General features: G+C 45.6%; 1 protein-coding gene across 2 annotated transcripts in view; it reads right to left on the bottom strand.

Annotated features, from left to right (window-relative positions):
* HPS1 (HPS1 biogenesis of lysosomal organelles complex 3 subunit 1) overlaps window positions 1-17762 on the bottom strand; it is a 19611-nt gene extending 1849 nt beyond the window's left edge. Inside the window, exons 1-19 of one of the 2 annotated variants that reach the window (XM_060241858.1) lie at window positions 17676-17762; window positions 14119-14235; window positions 13340-13477; window positions 12365-12507; window positions 10733-10841; window positions 10243-10403; window positions 9920-10022; window positions 9587-9679; window positions 9226-9295; window positions 8209-8276; window positions 6923-7090; window positions 6672-6851; window positions 6341-6408; window positions 3732-3857; window positions 2745-2810; window positions 1878-2022; window positions 1590-1703; window positions 1113-1195; window positions 1-319 (exon numbers count right to left, since the gene is read on the bottom strand). The exon at window positions 1-319 is cut by the window's left edge and continues 1849 nt beyond it. In XM_060241858.1, the coding sequence (XP_060097841.1) occupies window positions 157-319; window positions 1113-1195; window positions 1590-1703; window positions 1878-2022; window positions 2745-2810; window positions 3732-3857; window positions 6341-6408; window positions 6672-6851; window positions 6923-7090; window positions 8209-8276; window positions 9226-9295; window positions 9587-9679; window positions 9920-10022; window positions 10243-10403; window positions 10733-10841; window positions 12365-12507; window positions 13340-13477; window positions 14119-14235 (2115 nt within the window). In that variant the 5' untranslated portion in view covers window positions 17676-17762 and the 3' untranslated portion in view covers window positions 1-156. Of the gene's footprint in view, window positions 320-1112; window positions 1196-1589; window positions 1704-1877; window positions 2023-2712; window positions 2811-3727; window positions 3858-6340; window positions 6409-6671; window positions 6852-6922; window positions 7091-8208; window positions 8277-9225; window positions 9296-9586; window positions 9680-9919; window positions 10023-10242; window positions 10404-10732; window positions 10842-12364; window positions 12508-13339; window positions 13478-14118; window positions 14236-17675 lie in introns of those variants that run through there. The other variant, XM_060241857.1, reaches the window with a different exon arrangement.
* Window positions 17763-23891: the final 6129 nt, after the last annotated feature.

Genomic DNA, 23891 nt, shown 5'->3' on the forward strand with positions numbered 1-23891 from the left:
CCTCTAGAGCAAGGATATCCAATTATGTATGGCAGGAATGGAGAATAGTTTGGTCTGCTAGCTCTGTTGAATGGCGGTGCAGAGCAGGCAAATGCAGTATCCCAAGAAAAGCACAGACATGAAGTTCAAAGCACAGTGAAGTAGCAACCAGGAGCCCTACAGAAGGGGGATGCGGGTTGGCTCCCAGAGTCGTCGTGCTAAGTCACAGCCCTGCTGGATCACCAGCTCTGTGGGCATGATACCCAGGTGGATGGTCAGCAGCTCATAGCACTTCACCACTTCACCTGTGTGACTCTTGCTGTAGTAACGGAGAAGCTTCCTGCATGGGAGCAATGGTGGTCAAAAGATGCTTTTGCAAAGCTTTATAATATATGTGTAAATTGGATATATAAATACTGCCTCAGTTGTTGCTACTCCTTGCAGGATTTGTACAAGAGTACTACACACACCCCCAATAAAAAGTTAGGGTGGGGATAAAGGAAGGTTCTACAGAGCCTCACTCCTCCAGCCAAAAGGGATGCATTGCCAGTCTTTGGGCAACACTGCAGAAACTGCTGAGCTGTGTGTATTTAAATTTAGCTGTATTAAAGACTACTGTGTTCCTCTCCCTACACATGCAATTCAGATGACTTCAAGTCACACACACACAATTCACACTAACACAGTTTCTCTGGCCACGGGACAAACATAATCAAAGGAGGAGATCAGATTTATACCCTGCCCTTCACTTGAGTCTCAAAGCAGCTTACCATCCCCTTCCCTTCCCCACAACAGACACCGGGTGAAGTTGGTGGGGCTGAGAAAGCTCTTTCCAGAACTGCTCTTGAGAGAACAGCTCTGAGAGGACTTATGGATGACTCAAGGTCACACCAGCAGCCTGCATGTGGAGAAGTGAGGAGTCAAACCCGGTTCTCCCAGATTACAGTCTGCGCTCTTAACCAGTACACCAAACTGGCTCTCTTAATGAAATGAGATTAGAGGCAACATCTTGTCTGGATGTGGAGTGGTAATGGCTGAGCTATGAGCCTCCATCTTCTCCTTCAGCCTCATAGTTGTCTCTGGTCCAAGACCCTGCACTGAATGGTATCCATGGAGCTGGAGTCCTTACTCACCTGTAGTAGTCACCTGCCAGTGTCCCAATGGGGGCTGAATCATCAGAAAGCACTGGCACTTCTGTAACCTCCAGTTTGCAGCCCTGAAGGGAAACAGCAGCAGTAAGGAGCTGGCCAGAAGAGGTGGGGGAGGGGCAATGCAAGGACTGGAATTTGCGTGCACGCACAGGTATCCTCAGGTTGCTTACAGGCTTGAGCATTTAGCCCCTGCTGTCACATCATATCACTTAGCACCATCTATGTGCTACATTTGTGTTCTGTGATTCCTCCGGGAAGCACAAATATTGCTTTAGCTTCAAACCAACTCTGTGCAGTAAGCTAGGCTGAGAGTGACCCAGCCAGGGCAACCCAGTGACTTTTGGAGTGCACTGTGCAGCTGGACTGAAGATGCCTCCATTCAGAAGCTGCACCCTGGACACTACTGGCTTAACTGCCAGGTCAGCCCATTCCCCTCTGCTCTGGGCCCCTCGCACATACCAGCTCATTCTCAAACCAAAGGAAGTAGGTGCAATAGTAATCTCCATCCCGCAGCGTCATCATGGTGTATCCCTTCTGTAAGTAGCTTCGAGCCAGTGCCACCAGTGACCAGATCTGGGGGAGCAAGGTGGCAGAGAAAGCAACAGTGAAGCCCTTATCAGAGCCTACCCACCCCCAAATTCTGAACCTTAGACAGATGCACACCTGTAGCAAACCTACGAATTCCCTCCTGTTATCAAAATGCAAATGAGAAGGAACAGGGGCTCTGTATGGGCTGAGGGGCATTACCTTCTCCTTAATAAATGCAGGCAAAGGCCCTTTGCCTAGCTCAGAAGGAGAGTCCTCAGCCACACTAAGTGATGGTGCCACCATCTGTCCCACCGTCCGGTCCACGTAGATAAAGTGCACAAGACCTGGGAAATCCTCTAGGTATGTAGATTCCAGCAGGTTAAGGAGATGGTTGGGAGCAAGGGTACTTCTCCTTGTTGCTTTGGTATTTGATAGCCCTAAAGTGTAGATGACTGGGGAAGGCAATGGCAAACCACCCCATAAAAAGTCTGCCAAGAAAACATTGTGATATGACATCACCCCATGGGTCGTTAATGACTCTTTTCAAAGGTAGCGCTGCTCCTTCCATCCTACCTTTTTACTAGCCTTTGGGATCAAAAGCCCTCCCCACTCCCTCTAGCTCTGAGCGGAGTAAGCAATGTTCTTGTCCTCTGGAGAGCCAGTATTTGCCTAGGGATGAAAGGACAAGAGAACACAGTAGAAGCATACAAGGGCCTCTCGCTATGATGGGAGACTCTTCCAAGATGCTGGGGAATGAACTCCCTTGACCTTGTTCCTAGCAAAACTGCTCTGGCACCTGCTAAAACCTAGTGCAATCCATTGAGACAGAAGAGTGGAATGAAGTGCTACAATTTTTCATGGTTGTGGCCAAAGGTAGGCTTCTTCTAAAGGTGGCTTTGCCCTTGAAGCAAATAAAGAAGGCCAAAAGGAAGAACTTCTCCCTTAAAGCTCTTTAGTGCCTGCACACAAACACTGCAGTGCCTCAGTCCTCCAACGCCTGGAGGTTTTCTCCAGAGAGTTTCTCTTTCCATGCAGTATGTTAGGTTTTGTAACTAATGTGGGGGAATGGTCAGAATTAAAGGATATGACACCACTGTGACGTTACGCTTGCTCTTCACTAGCAGGAAGTCCCTCCAGTCCCGGAGCTTGTCCCTGTCAACACAGGAATAAACAAGCAATATATTAATGGAACAGCAGCTTCGCATGCATATGCCCTCCTGCTCCCACAGTGAAAGTTTCGTAACTGAGATGTCCAACTTCTCCTTCCACAGAAGACAGCAAGGGGGCATGCCTTTCAATGCACATCAGCCCTCTCCTGGGGGAAGTGAAAGTGGGTTATCACACCAGAGGTACTCCTGAGAGAACTCAAAGCATATTCTCTCTAGACGCACAAGGGCTGGAGGTAGGAAAAAGATGGGTATTCAAACAGAGGATCAAGGCAACCACAAGGTATGCAGTGTGACTAGATTATAAGAGGTTATGCCAGGCAGCCCTGGATGGGTGCAGAGCAGGCTGCAGTTATTTCAAACTAGAAGAGAACTGTGCTGGAGATAAGGTAGTCTTGTGGCCGGTTCCGGAACCTCTAAATTTTATTGTGGTCTTTCTTTCTTGCCTCCCCCCCTCAAATAATTTTTTCTGGGCTCCATTGTTCAAACCCCCTGTGAGAATTTTGCTGGACTCTAAGATCTGATGAACTTTCTAATATTTTCCCCCACAAAAAATGGTAAATAACTAAAACATATAAAGCAGACATATGGAAATCTTCATCATGCCACTGTAGCAACATAGGAGAAAGTAATTTAAAAAGTAAGATGGAAGTAAGGTTTTATTATGAGAATTATAATTCAAGAAGCATTGTAAGGCAGATGCTGAGCGGATATAATTTAGTACACCTTCCGGTGTTGTCAAGGGTGTGGCATATGTAAATGAATTGTGCTAATGAGCTCCGGCACCTCTTTTTCTACTAAATGACCCCTGCTTGTGGGACATTCAGCATGTCCATGACCACATCCCTCCAAACAGAACTAGTACTCTCTTCCCTGTGGTCTTGCTACCATGTTCTATCTCACTCACCGTGTGAGCTGCTGCGCTCGGTCCAGCATGCTTCGAGGCAGGCCTTGGGCCCCTGAAGATCCAAGAAAGAGAAGCCGGTACACTGCACAGAGCTGCCGCCTGATGTTGCAAAATGCCTGCAGGATCCTGCATCAATACAGAGATTAATTTGACTCTGGTATCCCTCATTATCAGAGCCAGGCCTAACCTGAGCTTGAGCTCTTTTTAACCATCTCACAGACTTAAACAGCTCTAACAGCCATTTCTTCTCCACAGTGGATTGAAGTGTTAGCTAAACAGAAAATTTCAGCAGCTTCACCAAACTATAATCCTTCAGAGAAAAGCTATGGCAATTAAACTGGTGGCAAACCTATATAAGTATGTCCAAACCCATGGCACAGTCTTAAAGCAAAGTTACCCCTTTCTAAGCCTATTGACTTCAATGGATGTAGATGGCTATAACTCTGTTTAGGATTACGTTTTCAGTCTCTTACTATAATTTTTTAAAATCTCTAAGAGCTGGTCAACCTAACAGCTCAGGCCTAATCTTTGGTCCTATAACCCATTCAAATGTCATGACAAAACTCTGTCAAGGATTGACGAGTGTTTGTGTCCCTTGTATGTGGTGAGCAACAGAAATTCAAATGGCTGAGAGCGACAGAAAGTTTCCTGGTTTAGGAAGCCATATATCAAAGTATAATTTGCTATAACATTTGAGCACTGGCACTTGGGCACACTGAAATTTGTGCCCTCTCCCCATAAACCAAGACTCTAAACCTTGGTTTAATCCCATTTAGAATCCTTGATTTGTGGGGAGGTGATAAACTCCAGTTTGCTCCAGTTTGGACATCACAGCAAACTGGAGTCTGATTCAAGATTTCCCAAAGCAGAAAGCCTTCACCTGCACTCTAAGCACAAGAAGCAGAGGGATATGCGAAAGAGTGCATGAGCATTAGAACAAGCAGTTTTCAAGGAGTTGTGTGTGGGGCTGGATCTCTCTCCTCTAGGCAGCGGAATTCACAGATCTGCAAAGGCAGCAACACCACTACTGCTCAGGTTTAGGCTGACAACAGATAAAACATTACAACAGAAGTTGTAGATTGTTATTGCCCCGTGGAGAAGTTTGCCCATTTTTATTACAAAGGCATGACAATAATAGGTGTATGTACCAGTAATTTAAACAAGGATTGGTTGTCAGTTTCTCCCCCTCCCCCATGCTTAAGTCAACCTGTCCACTTTGTTATTGATAAGTGCAATTTATATGTTTATTCTGTTAACCATTCATCCATTACTGCATTTATTTACTTAGAGCAAAATGCATTTTTAAGCTACAGAATATGCTTCAAGGATGGGGGAAGTAGAAGGAGAGGCTTTGTCACATTTGCCTGCCCCTGAGCACACGTATCCACAGCCAACTTATGGAACCAAGTCTGAATCCGCGGGCACCTTTAAGACCCACAAAGTTTTATCCTAGGTATAAGCTTTCGTATGCATGCAACTTCTTCAGATACTTCTTCAGTGTGCATGAATACAAAAGCTTACATCTTGGATAAAACTTTGTGGGTCTTACAAGTGCCACTGGATTAAAATTTTCTGCTGCGTCAGACCAACACTGCTACCCACCTGAGTCTAACTTATGGAACTGTTTTTCTTCATGCTCAATGAGAAAAAAACAATTTGCAACAGCACATGGAAACAGTCCCCCACTACAATAATGACTGAATTCTTCACAATTCCAGCCAAGCAAGCAGTGCGTTCTCTTCATATGATGCAGGGTTATTTTGCATTAAAGATTATCAAGCTATGATGGCTGTTAAACCTACTCAGTTGGTGGTTCCTTTCAGGTCTCAGAGCAAATACCCCTGTTTACCTGAAAGTAAGATTAGAGGTTTCCCCTCACCATATACCATCAAGAAAAAGAAGAGGTCATCGTAACTTCACATACAGTTATGCACAGAAATAAAAAGGTGTAGACCAACTTTTTAAAGAAGATGTCTACCTGACCAGTCATGTTTCAGCCACATCTGCCTTTCTTCCTTCCAACTGCATCATGATCTCTTTGAGTGTCCCATAAACCCTCTTGTTTACAAACACACATACCAATCTATGTTTCTGGCCTAGCTTCTACTGGTTCAGACAAAACTTCAGTTTCCAGATGTCACCACTACAGTGTCTGGGAGAAAAATTCTAACCAAGCATTATCTTCAAGGTACTGTTTTCTATGTGTAGCAGAGGATTTGTATGCTTCTACATATACGGAAGAGCTTTCAGCCATGCACTATTACAAGACAGCCTTTCGGCCATGCACTATTACAATTTACAGCCTTTGATGTACCGTAAATTGGCTCCAATTCTCGTTCAGTGTTTTTGCTCTTCTGCATCACAGTTGACAAGAGACTCACTGTTACAACTTCTTCCTCTTAACATGCATCTTTCCTGTTTCATGCACCTGAAGCTATTTTATCTCTTCAGAAGAAGGCATGATAAAGAACACCATTCAAACCCTCCTTTTTCCCCACCCACTGCCTCCACCCCAGCCTACAGCATCAGTTCTGAGCCATCAGTTCTGAGCCAAGTCAGCAGTTCTCAGCCAAGTCAGCATTCCAACTTCTCCCCCCTTCAATACTCACTCCCCAGGATTCAAAACCTCACTTCGAGAAAAAATCCTGTTCCTAAATTCCAGCCAGGCATTCTGCAACTGAAAGAGACAGACAGGGAGAGCTCCTAAGTTCAGCATGTTTTTTGTTCTCCCTCTAAGGCTTTGCAAGCCTCATTTCTCTGCAGGGAAGCTATTGGCCTGCATTCCCTTGAAAGCAGATGCTCATCCATAGCCCCTGCATGGCCAGCCGCCCCACCATCTCAGTCATACCTGCCACTGCACCAACTGCACAGCCTTGGGAAGGGTGCTTTACCCACGACTCTCATCCACTTAGCATCTATGTAGACAAAGTCAGTTCTCACCTGTGGCTCTTGTCCTCCCAGCTTCTTGACAAATTTGTCCATTCGATGTCGGAGCTCCAGCAAGAGTGGATAAGAACGGAGGGGCTGCCCAATCTCCTGCCCCTCTCTTAGTTTCTTCTCCACTACAAGGAATCCATCCAGCAGCTGATAAAGGGAAAGTGCCGCATGGGAACTGGGGCCCTATGAGGCAGAGAGAACCGTGAGATCCAGGCTGGGTTAGTACCAAATTGAGCCCAATGGAGCCAGCTCACCTTAGTGAGGAGCACCAGCGAGATCCCTGGCCAGAGGGGTAGACAATGCATGGTGTGGGGCATCATGGGACAATACCCTTCCTTCAAGTTCGCATCCAGAAAAATTCTCCGTGGGTTGGTGGTCTCAGATGTGGAGGGCATCAGAGTCTGCAGTGAATCCTCAGCTATCTGGGGAGAAATTAAGCCATAACCATAGAATCAGGATCTGGTTAACCACAGAGAGAATACTGGGGCGGCATTTCCAACATCTTTGTCCTCTTCAGATTCCCATGTGAAGGCAGCCACTCTCTTAAACCAGAGCATTCATGAATGCAAATAGCTTTACCTACTGGAACGTTTAAGAGACAACTTAATGAAACTCTTGGATGTAAAAGGTAGGGAAGGGATTATGCTCATAGAAAGCAAATCCTTAGAGGTCAATTCCAAGCCCCAATAATTTAAATTCTAAAGGGACCACCCTCTCCACTCCATCTTCTCCCCACATTCAGTATCCAAGGTTAGTACACTGAGGTCTGCTCCTATGGCTGATACAGGGAATAATTTCAGAACGATTCACTTCAGGAAGCTTCTTGTGCCATGTTAATAAACTATGAAGACTACAAGGGATGCATTAGTGACAGATTTATGGCTCTCAAAAGGGTATAAACAGCTGCTGGAAACTCCAGAAACTGCAGTGCAAAAGAAAGTAAGAGAAAAAAAAATAAAGTCCATGTGAGCGTATCACTATGTGTATTATCATGCAAAAGAGGAAGTTTTACTGTATTGCAGTGGTTTCTCCATCGCATCACCTTATGCAGCATTTTGCACAATTATTGATAATTTGAGGAAGTCACTTTCATTCATTTCCCCCTTTGGGGATTGCAGCATGACCACAGACAGACCTACTACAAGCCTGGAAGGGTGAGAATTACATAAAGCTACTAAGATTGTGAAGAGGCACTGACTGAGCTCTACTACAGGCAAATTTTCTGGCTACACACATAAAGCAGCACAATAGGTGGAGAGAGCTGCCAGGGTTGTTCTCATGTTACTCATAATGAGATGCTGAATTGCAGAGTTGACAAGTTATCCTGAACAACTGGTTGTTGTTAATATGATGATTTTGCATTGTAAGGCAGCACTTCTGTATATAGTAAAATGATGCTGACTAAGCTTATTTTGATCTGGCAACTGTGGCACAAATAGCCAGGCTCTAGAATGCACAAGTGGAGGGTATGACGTGGCAATGAAGAGAATAAAGAACACAGCAGAAGCGCTAGAACCAGGAACCCCTCCCAAGCACTTACCTGAATGTCAGCAGAATTCACCTCTCCCTCGCCCTGCGACTCTGCACCCTCAGACCAGGCAGCACTCCCTTCAGAAAGAGACCGATGCCCCAGGCACCAGGAATGGAAAGGGAAGGTGAAAGTGACAGCAGTTACCAGCAGATTCAAGAGACATGGACCAACTCTAATGTGATCCAAGCACCTCCCAGCTCAGTGGTGAGGAACCATACACTTGATGCAGCCTGTCTAGTAGGTGCGTTTAGGCCCTGGTCTTTGGTTGCTGAGTCAGAGGACACAACTTAGCTGCACCCTAACCTATGGTAGGTCTACCACCAGTGTCAATTCCGCCACTTTTGTCATCTTTTTTTACAAAATTATCTTTGAAGATGAAAAAAAGAGAAGGAGCCAATCAAAGAAAATAAAAGATGGCTGGAAAGTGCCATCAAGTTGCAGCCATCTTATGGTAACCCTGTAGGGTTTTCAAGACAAGAGATGTTCAGAGGTGACTTGCCTACCTCTGTGTAGCAACCCTGGACTTCCTTGGTGATCCCCCATCCAGACACAAACCAAGGCTGACCCTGCCTAGCTTCTGAGATTGGGCTACCCTGGGCCATCCATGTCAGGGGAGGAGAGATTAGGGAGGGGTGAGAACAAAGAAGGCAAAGTGAGAAGTGAAACAGAGGGAAAGATGGGCAGGCATAGTAAAAGTTTAAAAGTGGGACCCATGCTGCAGTCTGGGCTAAGAGCAGGCCCATGTCTCTAAAATCTAGAGACCTCTTCTTTCACCATACTGAGACAATACTCAGTGCCAAGAAAGCAGCTCTGAACTTAGCTACTTCTTTCCAAACATGAGGGATCACAACCACGTAGCTACCTCCTCCCTAGCATCAGCTGCTCTTCCAACCCTTCCCTCCACTCTGAGGCCCATCAAGCAGCCCCTCCTGATCCACAGAAGACCTATCTCTCCTGCTCTCTCCTTCCCAAGCCAACCATCCCCCCACCCCCACTCAGCCTCCTCCACACTGATTCCCCACTCACCGGAACTCTGTTGGCTAGGGGAAGCCTTGGGGGTGTAGAACTCCTCGGGCACAGAGCCATCATCTGCTACCTGAGGGAGGGTGCAAAGGGGTGCAGAACACAGCCAACTCAGCAATGGCCAAACCTGACCCTGCTCCCCAGCTGCCAAAGTGGATTCAATAAAAAAATCTGGCAAAGCAATGGTGGGATTTACCAGCCCTGGTGAAGGATGGGTCCTGTACAGCTTTGCCCTGTGTCCCGCTGAAATATCCCACCTTCTCCTCTCTTCTGCCCTTTGAAACCCTGCACAGCCTATAATTCAAATCCAGAAGCCAAACCCTGACACCACCCAAGCCCTTTGATGGCAACAATAAGGCCCCACCTGCTCATGAGATGCTTCACTAGGACAAGAGCTCTTCACTGGGATACTCTCGCTGCTGTGAAGCCGCTGAGGACTTGGCTTATCCTCTGAAAGCTGAACAGAAAAAGGCTCAATGATAAATGCATCCATACAGACCTCAAAGACAGGCTCCCTCCCAGCACTGCTCAACTACGAATTTCAGCTCCTGCAGGGATCACAGAATTCTCCATGTTTCCTGCTCTTCATGGATCCTTACACAGGCCTAAACCTGCTTAAGACAGAGAAGGTCCCAAGAGATTCCCCACAGCTATAGGATCCCTCATGCATTTGTCCCTTCCCTCTCTAGGCAGATACCTGAAGACCATTTTGTTCTTCAGAAGTGTTGCTGGGGTACAGATCCTGCACTATGAGGAGGAGGGTGAGCAAGTCAGCAGGCCGCAGTGAGCTGGCATTTCGGCTGCAGTAGAGGAAGATAAGCACAATCCATGAGAGGAAAACACATATTAGGAGGCAGGGGTATCCAGGGCCAAGAGGGAGGACAGCAGGACCTGCAGTGCACTCAGTACAGCAAGAGCACTGCAGTGGGATGAAGAGGCTGCACTGCATTGGCAGGCACTGCCTTAGCAAAGGGGAATGGATATCCTGGAAACAGCGGAACTGAAGACATGGGGCTTTACCTGGAATAAAAGGCCAGCAGCTTGGTATGCACCAGCAGGAAGGCATGCACCAGTTCATGTCCAGCACGTTCCGGGCTGCCATTGATGTGCTGCACAACTTGGCGCTCCAAGAATTCTATGCATTGTTCACACAGCTGTGGATGGATCAGTCGCTCCACAGCCTGGGAGAAGGAAGAGAAAGATGAGGTCAATGAACACAAATCTTCAGCCCCATCTTATTTCTCAAGCCTCAGGACCCAAGACATGTATCCCAGGTAAACTCTGCTGAGGCATAGGGAGAAAATGCTTCCACTGTTCATCTCTCCACACAAATTTATGTTGTCCAATAACGATCCATTTATATGGCCCTAAATCTTTTACCTCCACCAGTTCTGAAGTTTGAGATATACCTTACTTGGCTTACTACCTGCGTCCTTGCTTATGAAATATGACGATGGGGCACTCACACACATGCCCAGCCCCATTCAGGCTGTCCCTCTCTCCACTTTACCTCTACAAGAAAGCTTTGGTCCTCATGATGCAGCCGGCTATAGGTCCCCAGCAGGCTCTGAAAGAGTCTCCAGACATGAGCACGTTGCTCAGAATCCACCGGCCTCAGCCTATAAGACAACAGCAACCAGATTAACGAGGCCTTCATGAGGGCCCAGTGAGGGGCTGATTCTCACCTCCTTACTAAATTTACTTTTAAAAGCTTTTTTTTTTGTTTTTACTCCATGAAGCAGATTGTAAGATGGCTAATGAACATATGTCTCATACAGAGTCAGACTACTGGTCCACCAAGCTCAATGTTATTTTATTTAGAAAAGTTGTGTGCCACTTCTCCAGGGAACATGCCCAAGGAAGCATACAAAATAAAACATAACTAAACAAAACATTTAAAGATTAAAACTCAGCATAAAAAATCTAGTCTCAAAGTAAAAACATAGGCCATAAAACCAGCTATGGAGCAGCTTAAAATAACAGTTTTTGGACTAAAAACACACTAGAATAGTGCTAGAAGACCTAAACTAGAAGCCTGACTGAGCAGGCTTGGCGTGGTGAACAGTGCAGGTGCCAGGCAAACCTCAAGGAAAAGGGTGTTCCATGAGCAAGGTACCACTACTAAAACCCCCCTGTCTCTGGTTGCCACCCGCCTCACCTCTGAAGGCAGAGACACAGACAGTAGGTGTTTGTGAGCTGGTCTTAACTGGGTGGGCTGGACAATATGGGAGGAGACATTCCTTCAGGTACCCTGACCCCAAGCCATTTAGGACTTTAAAGGTCAGAGCCAGCACTCTGAATTGATCCTGGAAAGACATGGGCAGCCAGTGCAGATCTTTCAGTACTGAGGTGATGCAATCCCTGTATCCTATCCCTAACAGTAGCCTGGCTGCTACATTTTGGATCAGCTAAAGCTTCTGGGTCATTTTCAAAAGCAGCCCACATTATACTGATCCAACTTGGATGTAATCACAGCATGGATTACCGTGGCCAGATCACATTTAGTCTGAGTGGCAACAATGCTCCAGGATCTCAAGCAGAGAAAAGACCTTTCTCAAGACCTCCTGGGCTGCTTTAATGAGAAATATCAGAGGCTGAGCCAGGAACCTTCGGTGTGCAAAGCAGGTGTTCTACCTGCTTCTCCAGCCCCCAAGGATGGGGAGAGACAATGCAGGTTATATGTGATCGTGATCTTCCATATTTTTTAATGCTAACAGCAGCCTTGGAACAAACAGCAGCATGAGGGGAGGCGGTAAAGAGAAGGAAAATGTTTTGTGTGCATGGTGGGGGGAGATTAATTCCCCCGTTTAACAGTTTTGATCTGTATCATGCTCCCCCCCTCCCCTGACAAACATCACAGATAAATGTCACTTTCCTTAAGCCACCTAAGCAGCAGGGCACAAGTACTGAACGCAGTCCACAAGCTAAATTTAGCCTTCACTGCTGCAGTTTTTTCAAAACTATGGGTAAGGCAGATAGTGCCATCTCAAGCTTCTTCACAAAGGCTGCAGACAAAGTGGGAGTCAGTATCCTGAGATGATATCCCAGGAGCTGCTGCATATATTAAGCAGTGGAGTGGAGGTGCGGGGGTGGGGTAGAGGAGTTCCATACAACAAAATCTTGGGATGGCCTGTTAACTCACTCCCTGCGGATGAGATGGCTGTCCAGTGTGACCAGGCCAAAGTGAGCCTCGGTTAATCTCCGGAGCACATAGAGCTTTCGGCATAAGTCATCTTCACTCTCTGACCCATCACCGTTCACTGCAATGTATAGGCACTCGCCAAACTTAAGAGGTCACATAAATCAATACGTTAAAGAGAAATCACAAAACATTATAAATTTAGATATCGATATTAATTCCCCTTTCCTACAATACTCCAAAACTCCAGATGTATTTTGATCCAAGCTTACATCATTGAGGTACCACCAAGTCAAATGTAATAAACCCCTGGGAGCTCAGCTGAGCCTCAGAAACAGCCAACCAAGGTTCATAATTCCATTGCTAATAAACATGCACAGCTGGGACTCTTGACCAATGTTCCTTCTAAGCTGCAGAGTCTTGTGAGCAAAAATTCTACTATGTGAGCTACTGGCATTAAAGTTGTGAGCTACTGCATAAATTAGTGTGCTCTGGGGCCATTTTTCCTGAGCTAAGACAAAAATGTGTGAGCCGGAGGCTAAAAATCTGTGAGCTAGCTCATGCAAACTCAGCTTAGAGGGAACACTGTTCTTGACATAATTGCATCCACTGGCCTTGCTGTACTTCTAGCTAACATGGGCTAGGTCATGTGTAGTGACAGTTTCTGGAATCCAGTTACAAGAGGCTAAGCAGACACCTTAGCATTGGAATGAAGGGACAAAGGAGGGTACCATATTAGATTACAATTATGAATAAATAACTTCCAAAGGGGAATAACATGCCTTATAATGCCTCTTGAGACAATACCAGCTCAAGGCTAGGCTAAGACGGGAGCTTTGCACATCCGACTACTATATTCTGCCCACTGAAGCGCCACTGGCTTCTATGCTTATTCTCTCATCAATGCATAAGGCACAAACTGCACCCCTCAATTAGGACCCCCTCATCTGCCTTATGGAGAGGGGTGGGAAGAGTTACCATACGCAACACATAGAGATGTTTGCCATTTTCTGCAGAGAAGCAACTATATGTATCCCCCAGTCTCTCAAGTAGCGTCATGCAGGAGATGATCACAGGGGCAAAGAGTGTGTTGATGCTGTCCTCTAAAGCAGGAATCTGTATGGAAGAATAAGGGAGAAAGATAATTCCTGTGAAGAAGCAGCAGCCAGTATCCCACCCACTAAAATATACACTCACAATCATTCACACTGTCTCTCCTTCCCCTTCCAATGGGCTGCAGCCCATTGTGCTTGCTCCTTGCCCTGACTGGGGATTAAGCTGAGGGTGGGGGGCATTTCTGATCAGGAAAATAGCAGAGAGTGGAATTAGTTAAATCACCTTTCCCAGCACGGCATCACCCCTTTCCAACACACACACATACAAAAGAAGCTGCACTTCTACTAAATCAGACCCTTGGTCCATCCAGTACTGTCTACTGAACATCTAGCATCTCTCCATGGTCTCTGTTTTGAGCATCAGCTCCTACCTGATTCTTTTCACTGGATGCATGGAACCTGGGACCTTCTGCATGCCAAACAGATGCCCTATCACTAAGCCACAGCTGGGAGTTTCAATCATAGAATTCCATCACCTCAAATATGCACACCTTCCAAATCATCCACAAATATACACACAATTACTTTATAATTTTAAAAACCCATATCTTGGGACCTAAAACAATGGCACCAGTGTCATTTTGGCCCAGCACCTATCCACCTGGGTCTACTCTGGCTTCCAACCCTTTCTTCAGATCTCACCTCATCACCACTTTGGTCATGGGCCCCAAAGCGCTGGTGCAAGCTTGCCAGGAAATCTGGGTCAGCCCAGTAGAAAAGAACTTCAGCACCCTCACTGGCAATCAGGATGCACTTCATCTGTGGAGATATATGCATATTAATAATATACCATTAATGCAGACCAGAATAACATACAGGCTTTGGACTCTAATAAGAGGCAGCTCTTTCTTCTATTTTGACGGTCAATGCAGGGGGCCTCAGCCTTCACTGGAGGTAGGAATCAAGGCAGCAGGCTTGGGGTGAGGACTGTCTTAATACAGAAGCCCACACCTTCAGGCTCAGAACAGGTGTAGGTGTGTGGGAAGAGGGAGCAGCATGTAGAAGCTAAAGACAGAGCTGGTACAAGAAGGTTAAAAACCAAGCAGTATGGAGCTCCAGAATCATATTGAGGCTCTATCAATCGCCCACTAAGCACATCCAGAAGTTTACTTGTGAAAGTGGGAGGGGCATACCCAGGAAGATGCAGGCTTGCAAGCTAAAAGCTGAGGGCCAAACTAGACATTTAACAGCAAATGGGTGAATTTTTCACCATCCTTAAGCTTACTGAAGTGTAGTCTTAGAGGATTCTTGTTTACCCTTTTCATTCCTACCATACGTTCAAACTGTTTTTCTCCACGGCCTCATAACTTTAGGTGGGAAAGCAGCTGAAGGAAAGGAAGATTTTAAGCTGACAAGCAGCAAAACTCTTCCGTCACTATTCCAGCCTCTGAACAAAAAGCTTCAAGAAACTGATGTATCACAACACTGGAGGGAAAAATACCCACCTCCTGTAAATCAATGGTTTAAAGACCTTACAACTTTAACAATATTTTTGGCATAAGGGCAACAATTGAGCAATGATTGTGGATGGACTTATTTTTAGATCTTCTACGGAAATCTTTTATAGAAACTTATGATTAAATTTGCCATCACTGTTATATTTTTGTTTCTACTCTATATTCACACACACCCTTTTAATTTGTTTCTACTCTATATTCACACACACCCTTTTAATTTGTTGCTAGAGTCTGAGGGGGGTTTTCCCTTCTTTTGGGGGGGGTGTCTTTAAAGTTTTTTTTTTAAAAGAAAAGTGCTTACATCTCAGATGCTCTGTGCATTAAAGATCTAACCTGTGGTGCGTGCCTTGGTTACAAATTGATTAATTATCTGCATGGGGTTGCCCTTGAAGAGTGTTCAGAAACTTCAACTGGTGCAGGGACCATATCACTCCAGACATGGCCCATCTACATTGGCCCCCAATCTGTTTCAAAGCACAATTTAAGTTCCTGGTGTTGACCAAGAATAGAATAGAATTTGGGAGCAACATGCCTGAAGAACTGCCACAAGAACAAACACTACTATGGTCAGCTTTGGAGGCCTTGCTTTGATGTCTTCTGAAATTAGGCAGGTAGCAACCTGGGAGAGGGCTTGTTCAGTTCAGGCACTGAAATTTTGGAATTCTCTCCCCAGAGAGACTCACTTGGCTCCTTCTGTTGCTATCTTTGGCCAGCAGCTGAATACTTTTTTGTTTTGCTTGGAAATTCCTCAGTGGTCCCTCCTTCCTGCCGTCTTTAAATGTAGTTTTTTAGGTACATGTATTTCGTTGTATTGTACACATATTTTAACTTGAATTTAATTGGTTTAATTATGTGTTTTTGTTTCATTTTAAAGGTTTTTAATATTTCCTTTTACTATATGTTTTTAATCTGTTAGCTGCCTTAGTGGCCCTGATGAGAGTAGGAAGGTGGGGTATAAAATGTTGCAAGTAAATAATTTATAGTGCCCAGTTTGGCCCTCACTTAAGTTATCTTCTTCTCTTCTTCATTGTCAGGCTGCACATGTATAAGACTGCCCAATTTCAATGGTCTATTTTTTAATCTGTGTAACATAACCCTAAGTATGCAATCTTGTTTGCAAACATGACATACTAGCTGCAGATCAAGATCTACTCGCTAGTTCAACATTCTTGGCAATCTTCCCAGTAGCAAATAGATCATATGGAAACAGCTTTTTCAACCCAAGTAAGTGCGGGGTGGGGTGGGGGGAGAATCTACCAGTGAAAATTATAATCTGCTTGCAAACAAAAAGCAAGGAGGGGGCAAAAGAAGAGCTGTACTTGGCCAGACATCCTCAGACTTGGCCAGACATCCCCAGCTATGCTAGCACAGGGAGCAAAGACTGGCATGCCTGTTGCCATCTCATATGCAAGAAGTTACCAGTGTTCATAAAGATGCTTCTGGATAGGATTTTAAGCCTTAGGCATGCTAAACCCACATGGGCATTGTGCTCTTAAATCAACTGCAGAGCAAGAACAAGCAGGATCCACATTGGTGGAACAGCCTAACCAGCAACTGCTCTTACCACTTCTTGTTAAATATAGTAGCCCACCTACACAGTAACTGTTATTACTGTTACGGTTGTTGTTGTTATTATAGCTTTCCCTTTCTTTTCTCACACATGGCCTGCTGTCACCTGGGTGCAGCCTTAACAAAAAGAAAAGCTGCTCAACGATATAGGAAGAGAGGAAGAAACTGAGTCACCACTATGAGTCTGGACAAGATCCTCCTCTCTACATGTCTGTATGCCCAGGTTCTAAAAACTGACCACAGAAAGCACATGGATACACTCTTAAGACTACTTTATAATAGGTAAAAACAGCCATGGAGGGAGGAGGAGAAACAGCAGTATGGGAGGCAAAGAATTCCCTTACCCACCCCTTCTCCATTGCTTTGTAAAAGTTTAAACTACATATTGATGGTATTTGATCACAGATCACCAATATGGCACACCATTAAGTCAGTGGCCAGGCCTACATCTGGCACTTAACTCCATAAACGAATTACAAGGTGCATGAAAAAATGTTTTCTTTCATTTCTCCTGAACTTACTGCAACTTGGAGTTTTAGGGATGATGAAAGAGGGAGAAGAGTTTTCTCTGTTCACTCTTTATACTCTAGGTATGATTTTATAAAACTGTATTAATATCCCTTTCTTCACCTTCAAAACCTTACCAGTCGCTTGTGGCATTCTGGTTGAATTGAGAGATCACATCAGCCATTAACTGCCTTTTCCTAAAAACTTTGCAACTTTAGTCCACAATAATCTAAGAGTGGGCATGCTCAAAACATCAGACATCTGTCTTGTGATAAGAGGAGCTGCGGATTACACGTTTTGGATGTATTATCAGCAAACAAAACAAACCGGACGCAGAGGGGCAGTATTATCATTCTTGATGGAACGATTCTTCGTATTATAGTACGCAATATAAGACAACAGGGTTGTGATGTTTCCTAATAATAGGATCCTTAGATTCGTCTTGGGGAGTACGGAGTTTAGTCGACTCCTGCAGCTGTAACTAACTTCACAAGAAATCTAACTTTTCGCCAAAGCGACTGTCTTCAGCGGGGAGGAGGGCGCAAGGGCGTATAAAGCTTCCCGCGGTGCCAGTCGGCGGGACCTGTCCTGCAGCGATCATCCTCCTGTGCATGGACTGGGGGACTTCCCACTCTGGAAGAGTCCGCGCCCGAGACTCTTACCTACCCCTTCCCGAGGCACGCCTCTACACGAGGCGGGGCGCGATTACGAACGAGTCAAAGAAGCCGAGTTTGCTGGGCCTCGGCCTTCCATCCAGCCTGCGGGAGCTCCGCGAGTTGAGGGGGCGATCTTGCGGGCCAGCCCCGGTAGAGCTCAGCAAGGGCAACTCCCGCCCACGCGCATGACTCAGCCCCGGTAAAGCATGTGACTCAGCCGCGCCGGGACCCGGGAGGAGCCAAGACTGCCTGCCCCCGCCCCTCCGGCGCTAGAAGACGTCTAGCTGACTTCCCTCAGAAGGTGCTGCTCCTCTGCTAGCTGGCATTCCTCAGGACTTGCCCGGCTCCTTCCGTGAAGTGCCTTTCTTGCTCTTGGATCTTAACAAGACAGGGGAGGGGGGATGCGGGGGAACAACGCCATTCAGGGTAAAAAGGGAGAGAGAGTTTACACGGGTTTCCTTAAGGACGCCTGCTTTTTCTGGCCCCAGCAAATTCAACATATCCTGTTTTCTCTGGTGCAAGACTGCCACGAGTCTCGGGGCCTACAGGGGCAAATGATTTGCTTTTAGAATTTGGCTGGGGTTGCGGGGGGGGGGGGCGGGGGAGACAAAGGGAATAGCTGTCTGGGGGCACAGCTCAGGGCCCACAAGGAGCGAGAGTTGGATTCGTTCCCAAGCTATAGCTCAGGTTGAACCAATTCAGGCAGGGCCTCAGATTCTGAGAGGCCTATGTACACACACCACCACACAACCATTAAATTGCCGTTAGGAGTAACCTTATGGGGACCTTTTGAAATACCTTCGTTAGGGCTTCTGAGCATGTCGCAATCTGACCCTGTAAGGTGCTGAAAATGGGAAAAGTTTCAAGGCACTAAAAGAAACCCCTGGTGATGAAAGAAGAACTCTTTCTTGTCCATCCCTCCTTTCCACCTCCGTTGAGAACACAACAGGATGTGGTGGTGGAATACTGAAAGACATAAAAGTAGGGCAAGGAGGGTATTTTTTTAACACTCCAGGGGTGAGGTCAGACGTTCAGAAAATCCCGCTATGGGCATGAGTGGAGTCCGGAAGCATGTCGGATTTTAAGCGGTTGTCCAAACGTCAGCATCTGCGAATGGTGGTTAGCTTGTTCGAGTCCCGTGTTGAGATGACTGGGGCGTGGACTAATTTGATACTGCTTTAAATCAGGAACAAAATTCTTCTGACGGTTCCTGAGCGGAATTTCTCTGTTTGAACGCTCCATCGTTGGCGACTTGTCAGAAGCGCACCACTGCTTCCCTCCCAAAGCCCCCTGCAAGTGATATCTCTGCACCAGTGAATGAGCGAGCGAATGTTGGCTCGATAAATCGTTTACCTGCCCCATGTCCGGAAACAAAACTCACTTTTGAAAGTAGATGTGAACTAGATGTGAACTGATTTGAATTCCTGGTTTTTTTTCTGCACACTTAGTGCTCGTGCTGGAAAAGTAGTGCCAACGGACTAGCAAAACTGTTAGTGATCCGACCCATTTAAAAGCGACGCGCTGCAGATAGCGGGCATCAGTGCGCCTGCGCTAATGCAGATTGACATCTCATGAAACGAGGACCGGTAGAGCACTCTGATCGACCAGCGATGGGACCCACATGGGATAGAACAGGAGCCTGGCTGTTGTCTGATCGGAAAATTGGTTGTGCGGATTATAATAGAGGCGCATTGCAGATGGATTTAATGGTGAGTGTGACTGCATCCCAGGTGTAAAACTTAGGGGTGAGACTGGGGAAGATTCTCCTAGTTAACAGCAGCTGTGTTGATGAGATTGCTTTCCTCTCTGCACACAGACATAAAACGCTGGGGAGCCCAGAGAGTCAAGCTTTGTGACTATGTTTTTCCCCTTGGTTCTTAGCCTGAGGATCAGAGCCTATAGCTCTGAAGAACAGCTGATTGGAGAGAGAAGGTCCACTTAGTAATCTGAAACTTCCCCTCCTTTTCTTGTCTGTTGCTTTTCTTTATTGTTAACTACCTTGAGTCCCCATTGAGAAGTAAAGCAGAAGACAAATATACAAAATAATAAATTAAAAACTCCCTGAAAGTTACAAAGAAACTAGCACATCAGGGATGAAGGCTCTTGGCCAGTCTGCTTCCTAATGTGCCAGCTTTCTGTTTGCAGCCTTGGGGAGCATTAAGAAGTGTGACATACTCCTGGAGGTCAGCAGTCCATTCTGCCACCTCATTCTGCAGTATGTGTAGACCAGGACTGACCTAAAGGAGCTGGTTTTTGTTAGCTTTTCTCTAACCAATCTACTGGCCATGTTGGATTCCTGGCTGTCATCTCCCCTACATTCCCATGGTTCTTGCTGAAGTGTCATTCATGTGCCTTGATTTCAAAACACACTTTGGGGGTGGGTGGGTATTTTTGTATTTTTATCTGCATGTTTGTGTGCACCTGCAAGTCATGTTGACTTCTCATGACTGACCCCTTCTGAGAGCATGGAGGATTTTCAGAGAGATGGCTGCTGAATAAAGCCTGCTCCTACTCTCCTGAGTTCTGGTATTCCAGGGAGGTCTCCCAGCCAAGTACTTGCCAGACATGATGCTGTTAGCTTCTGAGATCTGATGAGTTCAGACTTGCCTGAGCTATTCAGGTCAGGGCTAAAACTCCACATGTGATTCTGGTCAATCAGTTGTGCAGTTTCTCACTTCGTGCTCATTACTAACCTGGGGCTTGGAGTGGTTGTCCAGTGGCATGCACAACTATGCTCTTGTAAGGTTGAGGGACAGGGTCTTCTTGAACACTCTGCCTGATCAGTGTTCTCATTCTGTAAGCCAGGCAGCCTGCATAAAAAGGTAGGGATACACAAGGATTGCAGCGACAAATCAGAGACAGTGACAATACTGATCCCCCTGAGTGCAGACTGTTGCCCAAAATTATTGGCATGCCTGTCAGCATGACGCTTGCCCCAAAGAACTAGTCCTTTTCTACTACGTTGTTTCTTTCTCTGCAGCCCTATCTAACCAGGTGTATGTGGCTGGTATCATGCCAAGGGCTGCTGGGGGATTCCTAATGTGTCTTTTTTTTGTGTGCCCACTCAGATATGTGGTTAGAGGACTGCATCCACGTGTGTGAGGTGTGGGTTATAGTCTCATGTCTTCTTTCTTGAATAAAACTTTATAGGTCTTAAAGCTGCCACTGGATTCTAAGTTTATTCTATTTCTTCTCTTGTGTCACCGATAAGCCTGTTGCCTACCAAAAGGTATGCTCTGCCTTTTTGCCAACAAGTGTTTGAACATAATTAAATCCAGTGTCCCATTTGCCATTTTGTAGTGAGCTATGAGGGAAATGGCAAAAACACCTCCTGTCATTGTGCAGTTTTGTATCCTCTTGTTGCTGCCCAAGTATCTGGATCCCTGTTGCCTGGTGCTTTGTAACTTCTGCTACCACCAACCCAACCATAGACCTGAGCCCTTGTATGGAAGAGATCTTGGGTGTTGCTTCTGCCCAATGGGCCACAGAAGCATATGCTGGTGTGCATAAACCCAGCGTCCAGGACTGGGTTTATGCACAAAGTACATGATCTTCAGCATGGAGCCTCTAAATGCAAAAAGTTACTACAAATATTAAATTGCCATTGGGGTGAGTTATGCTGTAGGGCCTTGATATAGATTAGGGATTCAATATGTCTTAATCCTGGGAGTGGTCATATTTCCTTCTTCAGTAGTGCACACATGGCAAAAAGAACAGAATTGCAGAAGAGGATTCAGGCATGTGTGTAACTCCATGGTAAGTGTGCATTCTTAGAGCCTTCCTGCTTACACCACCACCCTCCTTCGCGTGGCACTGCTGTTTCCTTTGTCCTGTCCCTTATGTTCCACAAGTGGGTGGTGACAGGGTGACATCAGGGGGTGTGGCTGTAACTTATGCACTGTGTGGCAGCTTCCATTTCCACCTGTCCTCAAAGTGATATTGTGATTGGTGGGTTGTGGCAGGATTGCTATGGACTCCCATGCTGAACTGTGTGATATCTAAAATACAGAGTTAGCAGGGTTTTCTCTCCCATGCTATTTTAACATATGTGTAAAAAAATGCTGGAAGAGGTTTCTAGAGCTCTGAGCTCTGATGTCATTGAGAAGAACTTCCTGACAGAGCAGTTCCTCAGTGGAACAGGCTTCCTTGGGAGGTGGTGGGCTCTCCTTTGGAGGTTTTTAAACAGAGGCTAGATGACCATCTGAATCATAGAATCATAAAATTGGAAGGTACCTCCATGGTCATCTAGTACAACCCCCTGCATAATGCAGGAAATTTACAAAAACCTCCCCACTACACATACATCCCCAGTGATGCCCGCTCCATGCCCAGAAGATGGCAAAAACCTCCAGAATTCCTTGCCAAACTGGCCTGGAGAAAAATTGTTAACTGACCCCAAAATGGCAATCAGCATATCCCTGGCTGTGTAAGAAACGGCCACAAGAACTAAGCACTGATGCAGCCCTTCCTGCCCTCCTCATCTGCCTAAGTTCACAAAATCAGCATTGCTGTCAGATGGCCATCTAGCCTCTGCATAAAAATCTCCAAGGAAAGAGAGCTCACCACCTCCCGAGGAATCCTGTTCTACTGAGGGACTGCTCTTTCAGGAAGTTCTTCCTAATGTTTAGCCAGAAATTATTTTAATTTCCACCCACTGGTTCTGGTCCAACCTTCTGGAGCAATAGAAAACAACTCTACACCATCCTCTATATGATAGCCCTTCAAGTACTTGAAGATGGTGACCATATTGCCTCTCAGTCATCCCTTCTCCAGGCTAAACATGCTCAGTTCCTTCTACCTTTCCTCATAGGACTTGTCCAGACCCCTCAACATCTTTGTTGCTCTCCTCTGGACATGTTCCAGCTTGTCTATATCCTTAGATTGTCGTGCCCAAAACTGAACACAGTACCCCAGGTGAGGTCTAACCAAAGCAGAGTAAAGTGATACCATTACTTCATGTGATATGGACACAATACTTCTGTTGATACAGCCCAAAATTGCATTTGCCTTTTTAGCCACCACATCACACTGTTGACTCATGTTCAGTGTACAGTCCACTAACACCCCTAGATCCTTTTCACAAATACTGTTGCTAAGACAAGTCTCTCCTGTCCTATAATGATGCATTGGATTTTTCCTACTTAAATGCAGAACTCTACATTTATCCTGGTTAAAATTCATTTTATTTGTTTTAGCCCAGTTTTTCCATCTGCCAAGATCATTCTGTATCCTATCTCTTTTCTTCTACTGCATTTGCAACCCCTCCCAGTTTGGTATCATTTGCAAGTTTAATAAGCAGTCCCTCTATTCCTTCATCCAAATCATTTATAAAGATGGTAAACAAAACAGGTTCCAGGACAAATTCTTGAGGCACTCCACTTGTCATTCCTCTCCAAGAGAATGAGGAACAATTGAGGAATCTTTGGGTGTGATCTGTCAACCAGTTACAGATCCACCTAACAGTAACAGGATCCAAACCACATTTTACCAATTTGTCAACAAGAATAGTGTGAGGAACCTTATCAAAAGCCTTACTGAAATCAAGGGTCTACAGCGTTCCCCTGGTCTAGCAAGGTAGTAACTTCCTCAAAAAAGATCAGGTTTGTCTGACATGACTTGTTCTTGAGAAACCCATGCTGGCTTTTAGTGATCACAGCTATCTTTTCTAAATGTTCCAGGACTGACGATTTGTTCTAAAACTTTTCCAGGTATAGCCATCAAGCTGACGGGTTGGTAGTTACCTAGATCCTCCTTTTCCCCCTTCTTCCTCCAGACTTCTGTCCCCTCATCCAGTCTTCTGGGACCTCACCTGTTCTCCAGGAATTCTCAGAAATAATGGACAGAGGCTCAGAAATTACATCTGCAAGTTCTAATTTTCTGAACATCTGTCCATTATCTGACAGCAATGCTGATTCTGTGAACTTAGGCAGATAATGAGAATATCTAACATAATTATATATATTAAATGACACCATCTTGGATCCTAGGGACTGTGATGGTATCTGAAATTGTAATTGTATGAAATGATTTTAATGATATTATTGTGATTCTATTTGAATTCTATGTTGTTTTAACTGTTGTTAGCTTCCCTGATCCTGTCAGGGGAGGGTGGGATATAAATATAATATAATAAAATAAAGGAGGGTGGCAGGAAGGGTTGCCCCTTCTTACAAACCCAGGGAAATGCTGTTTGCCACTTTAGGGTCAAGCAGCCATTTTTCTCCAG

Source organism: Heteronotia binoei, chromosome 6, assembly GCF_032191835.1.
Source record: "Heteronotia binoei isolate CCM8104 ecotype False Entrance Well chromosome 6, APGP_CSIRO_Hbin_v1, whole genome shotgun sequence".
NCBI classification, from domain to species: Eukaryota; Metazoa; Chordata; class Lepidosauria; order Squamata; family Gekkonidae; genus Heteronotia; species Heteronotia binoei.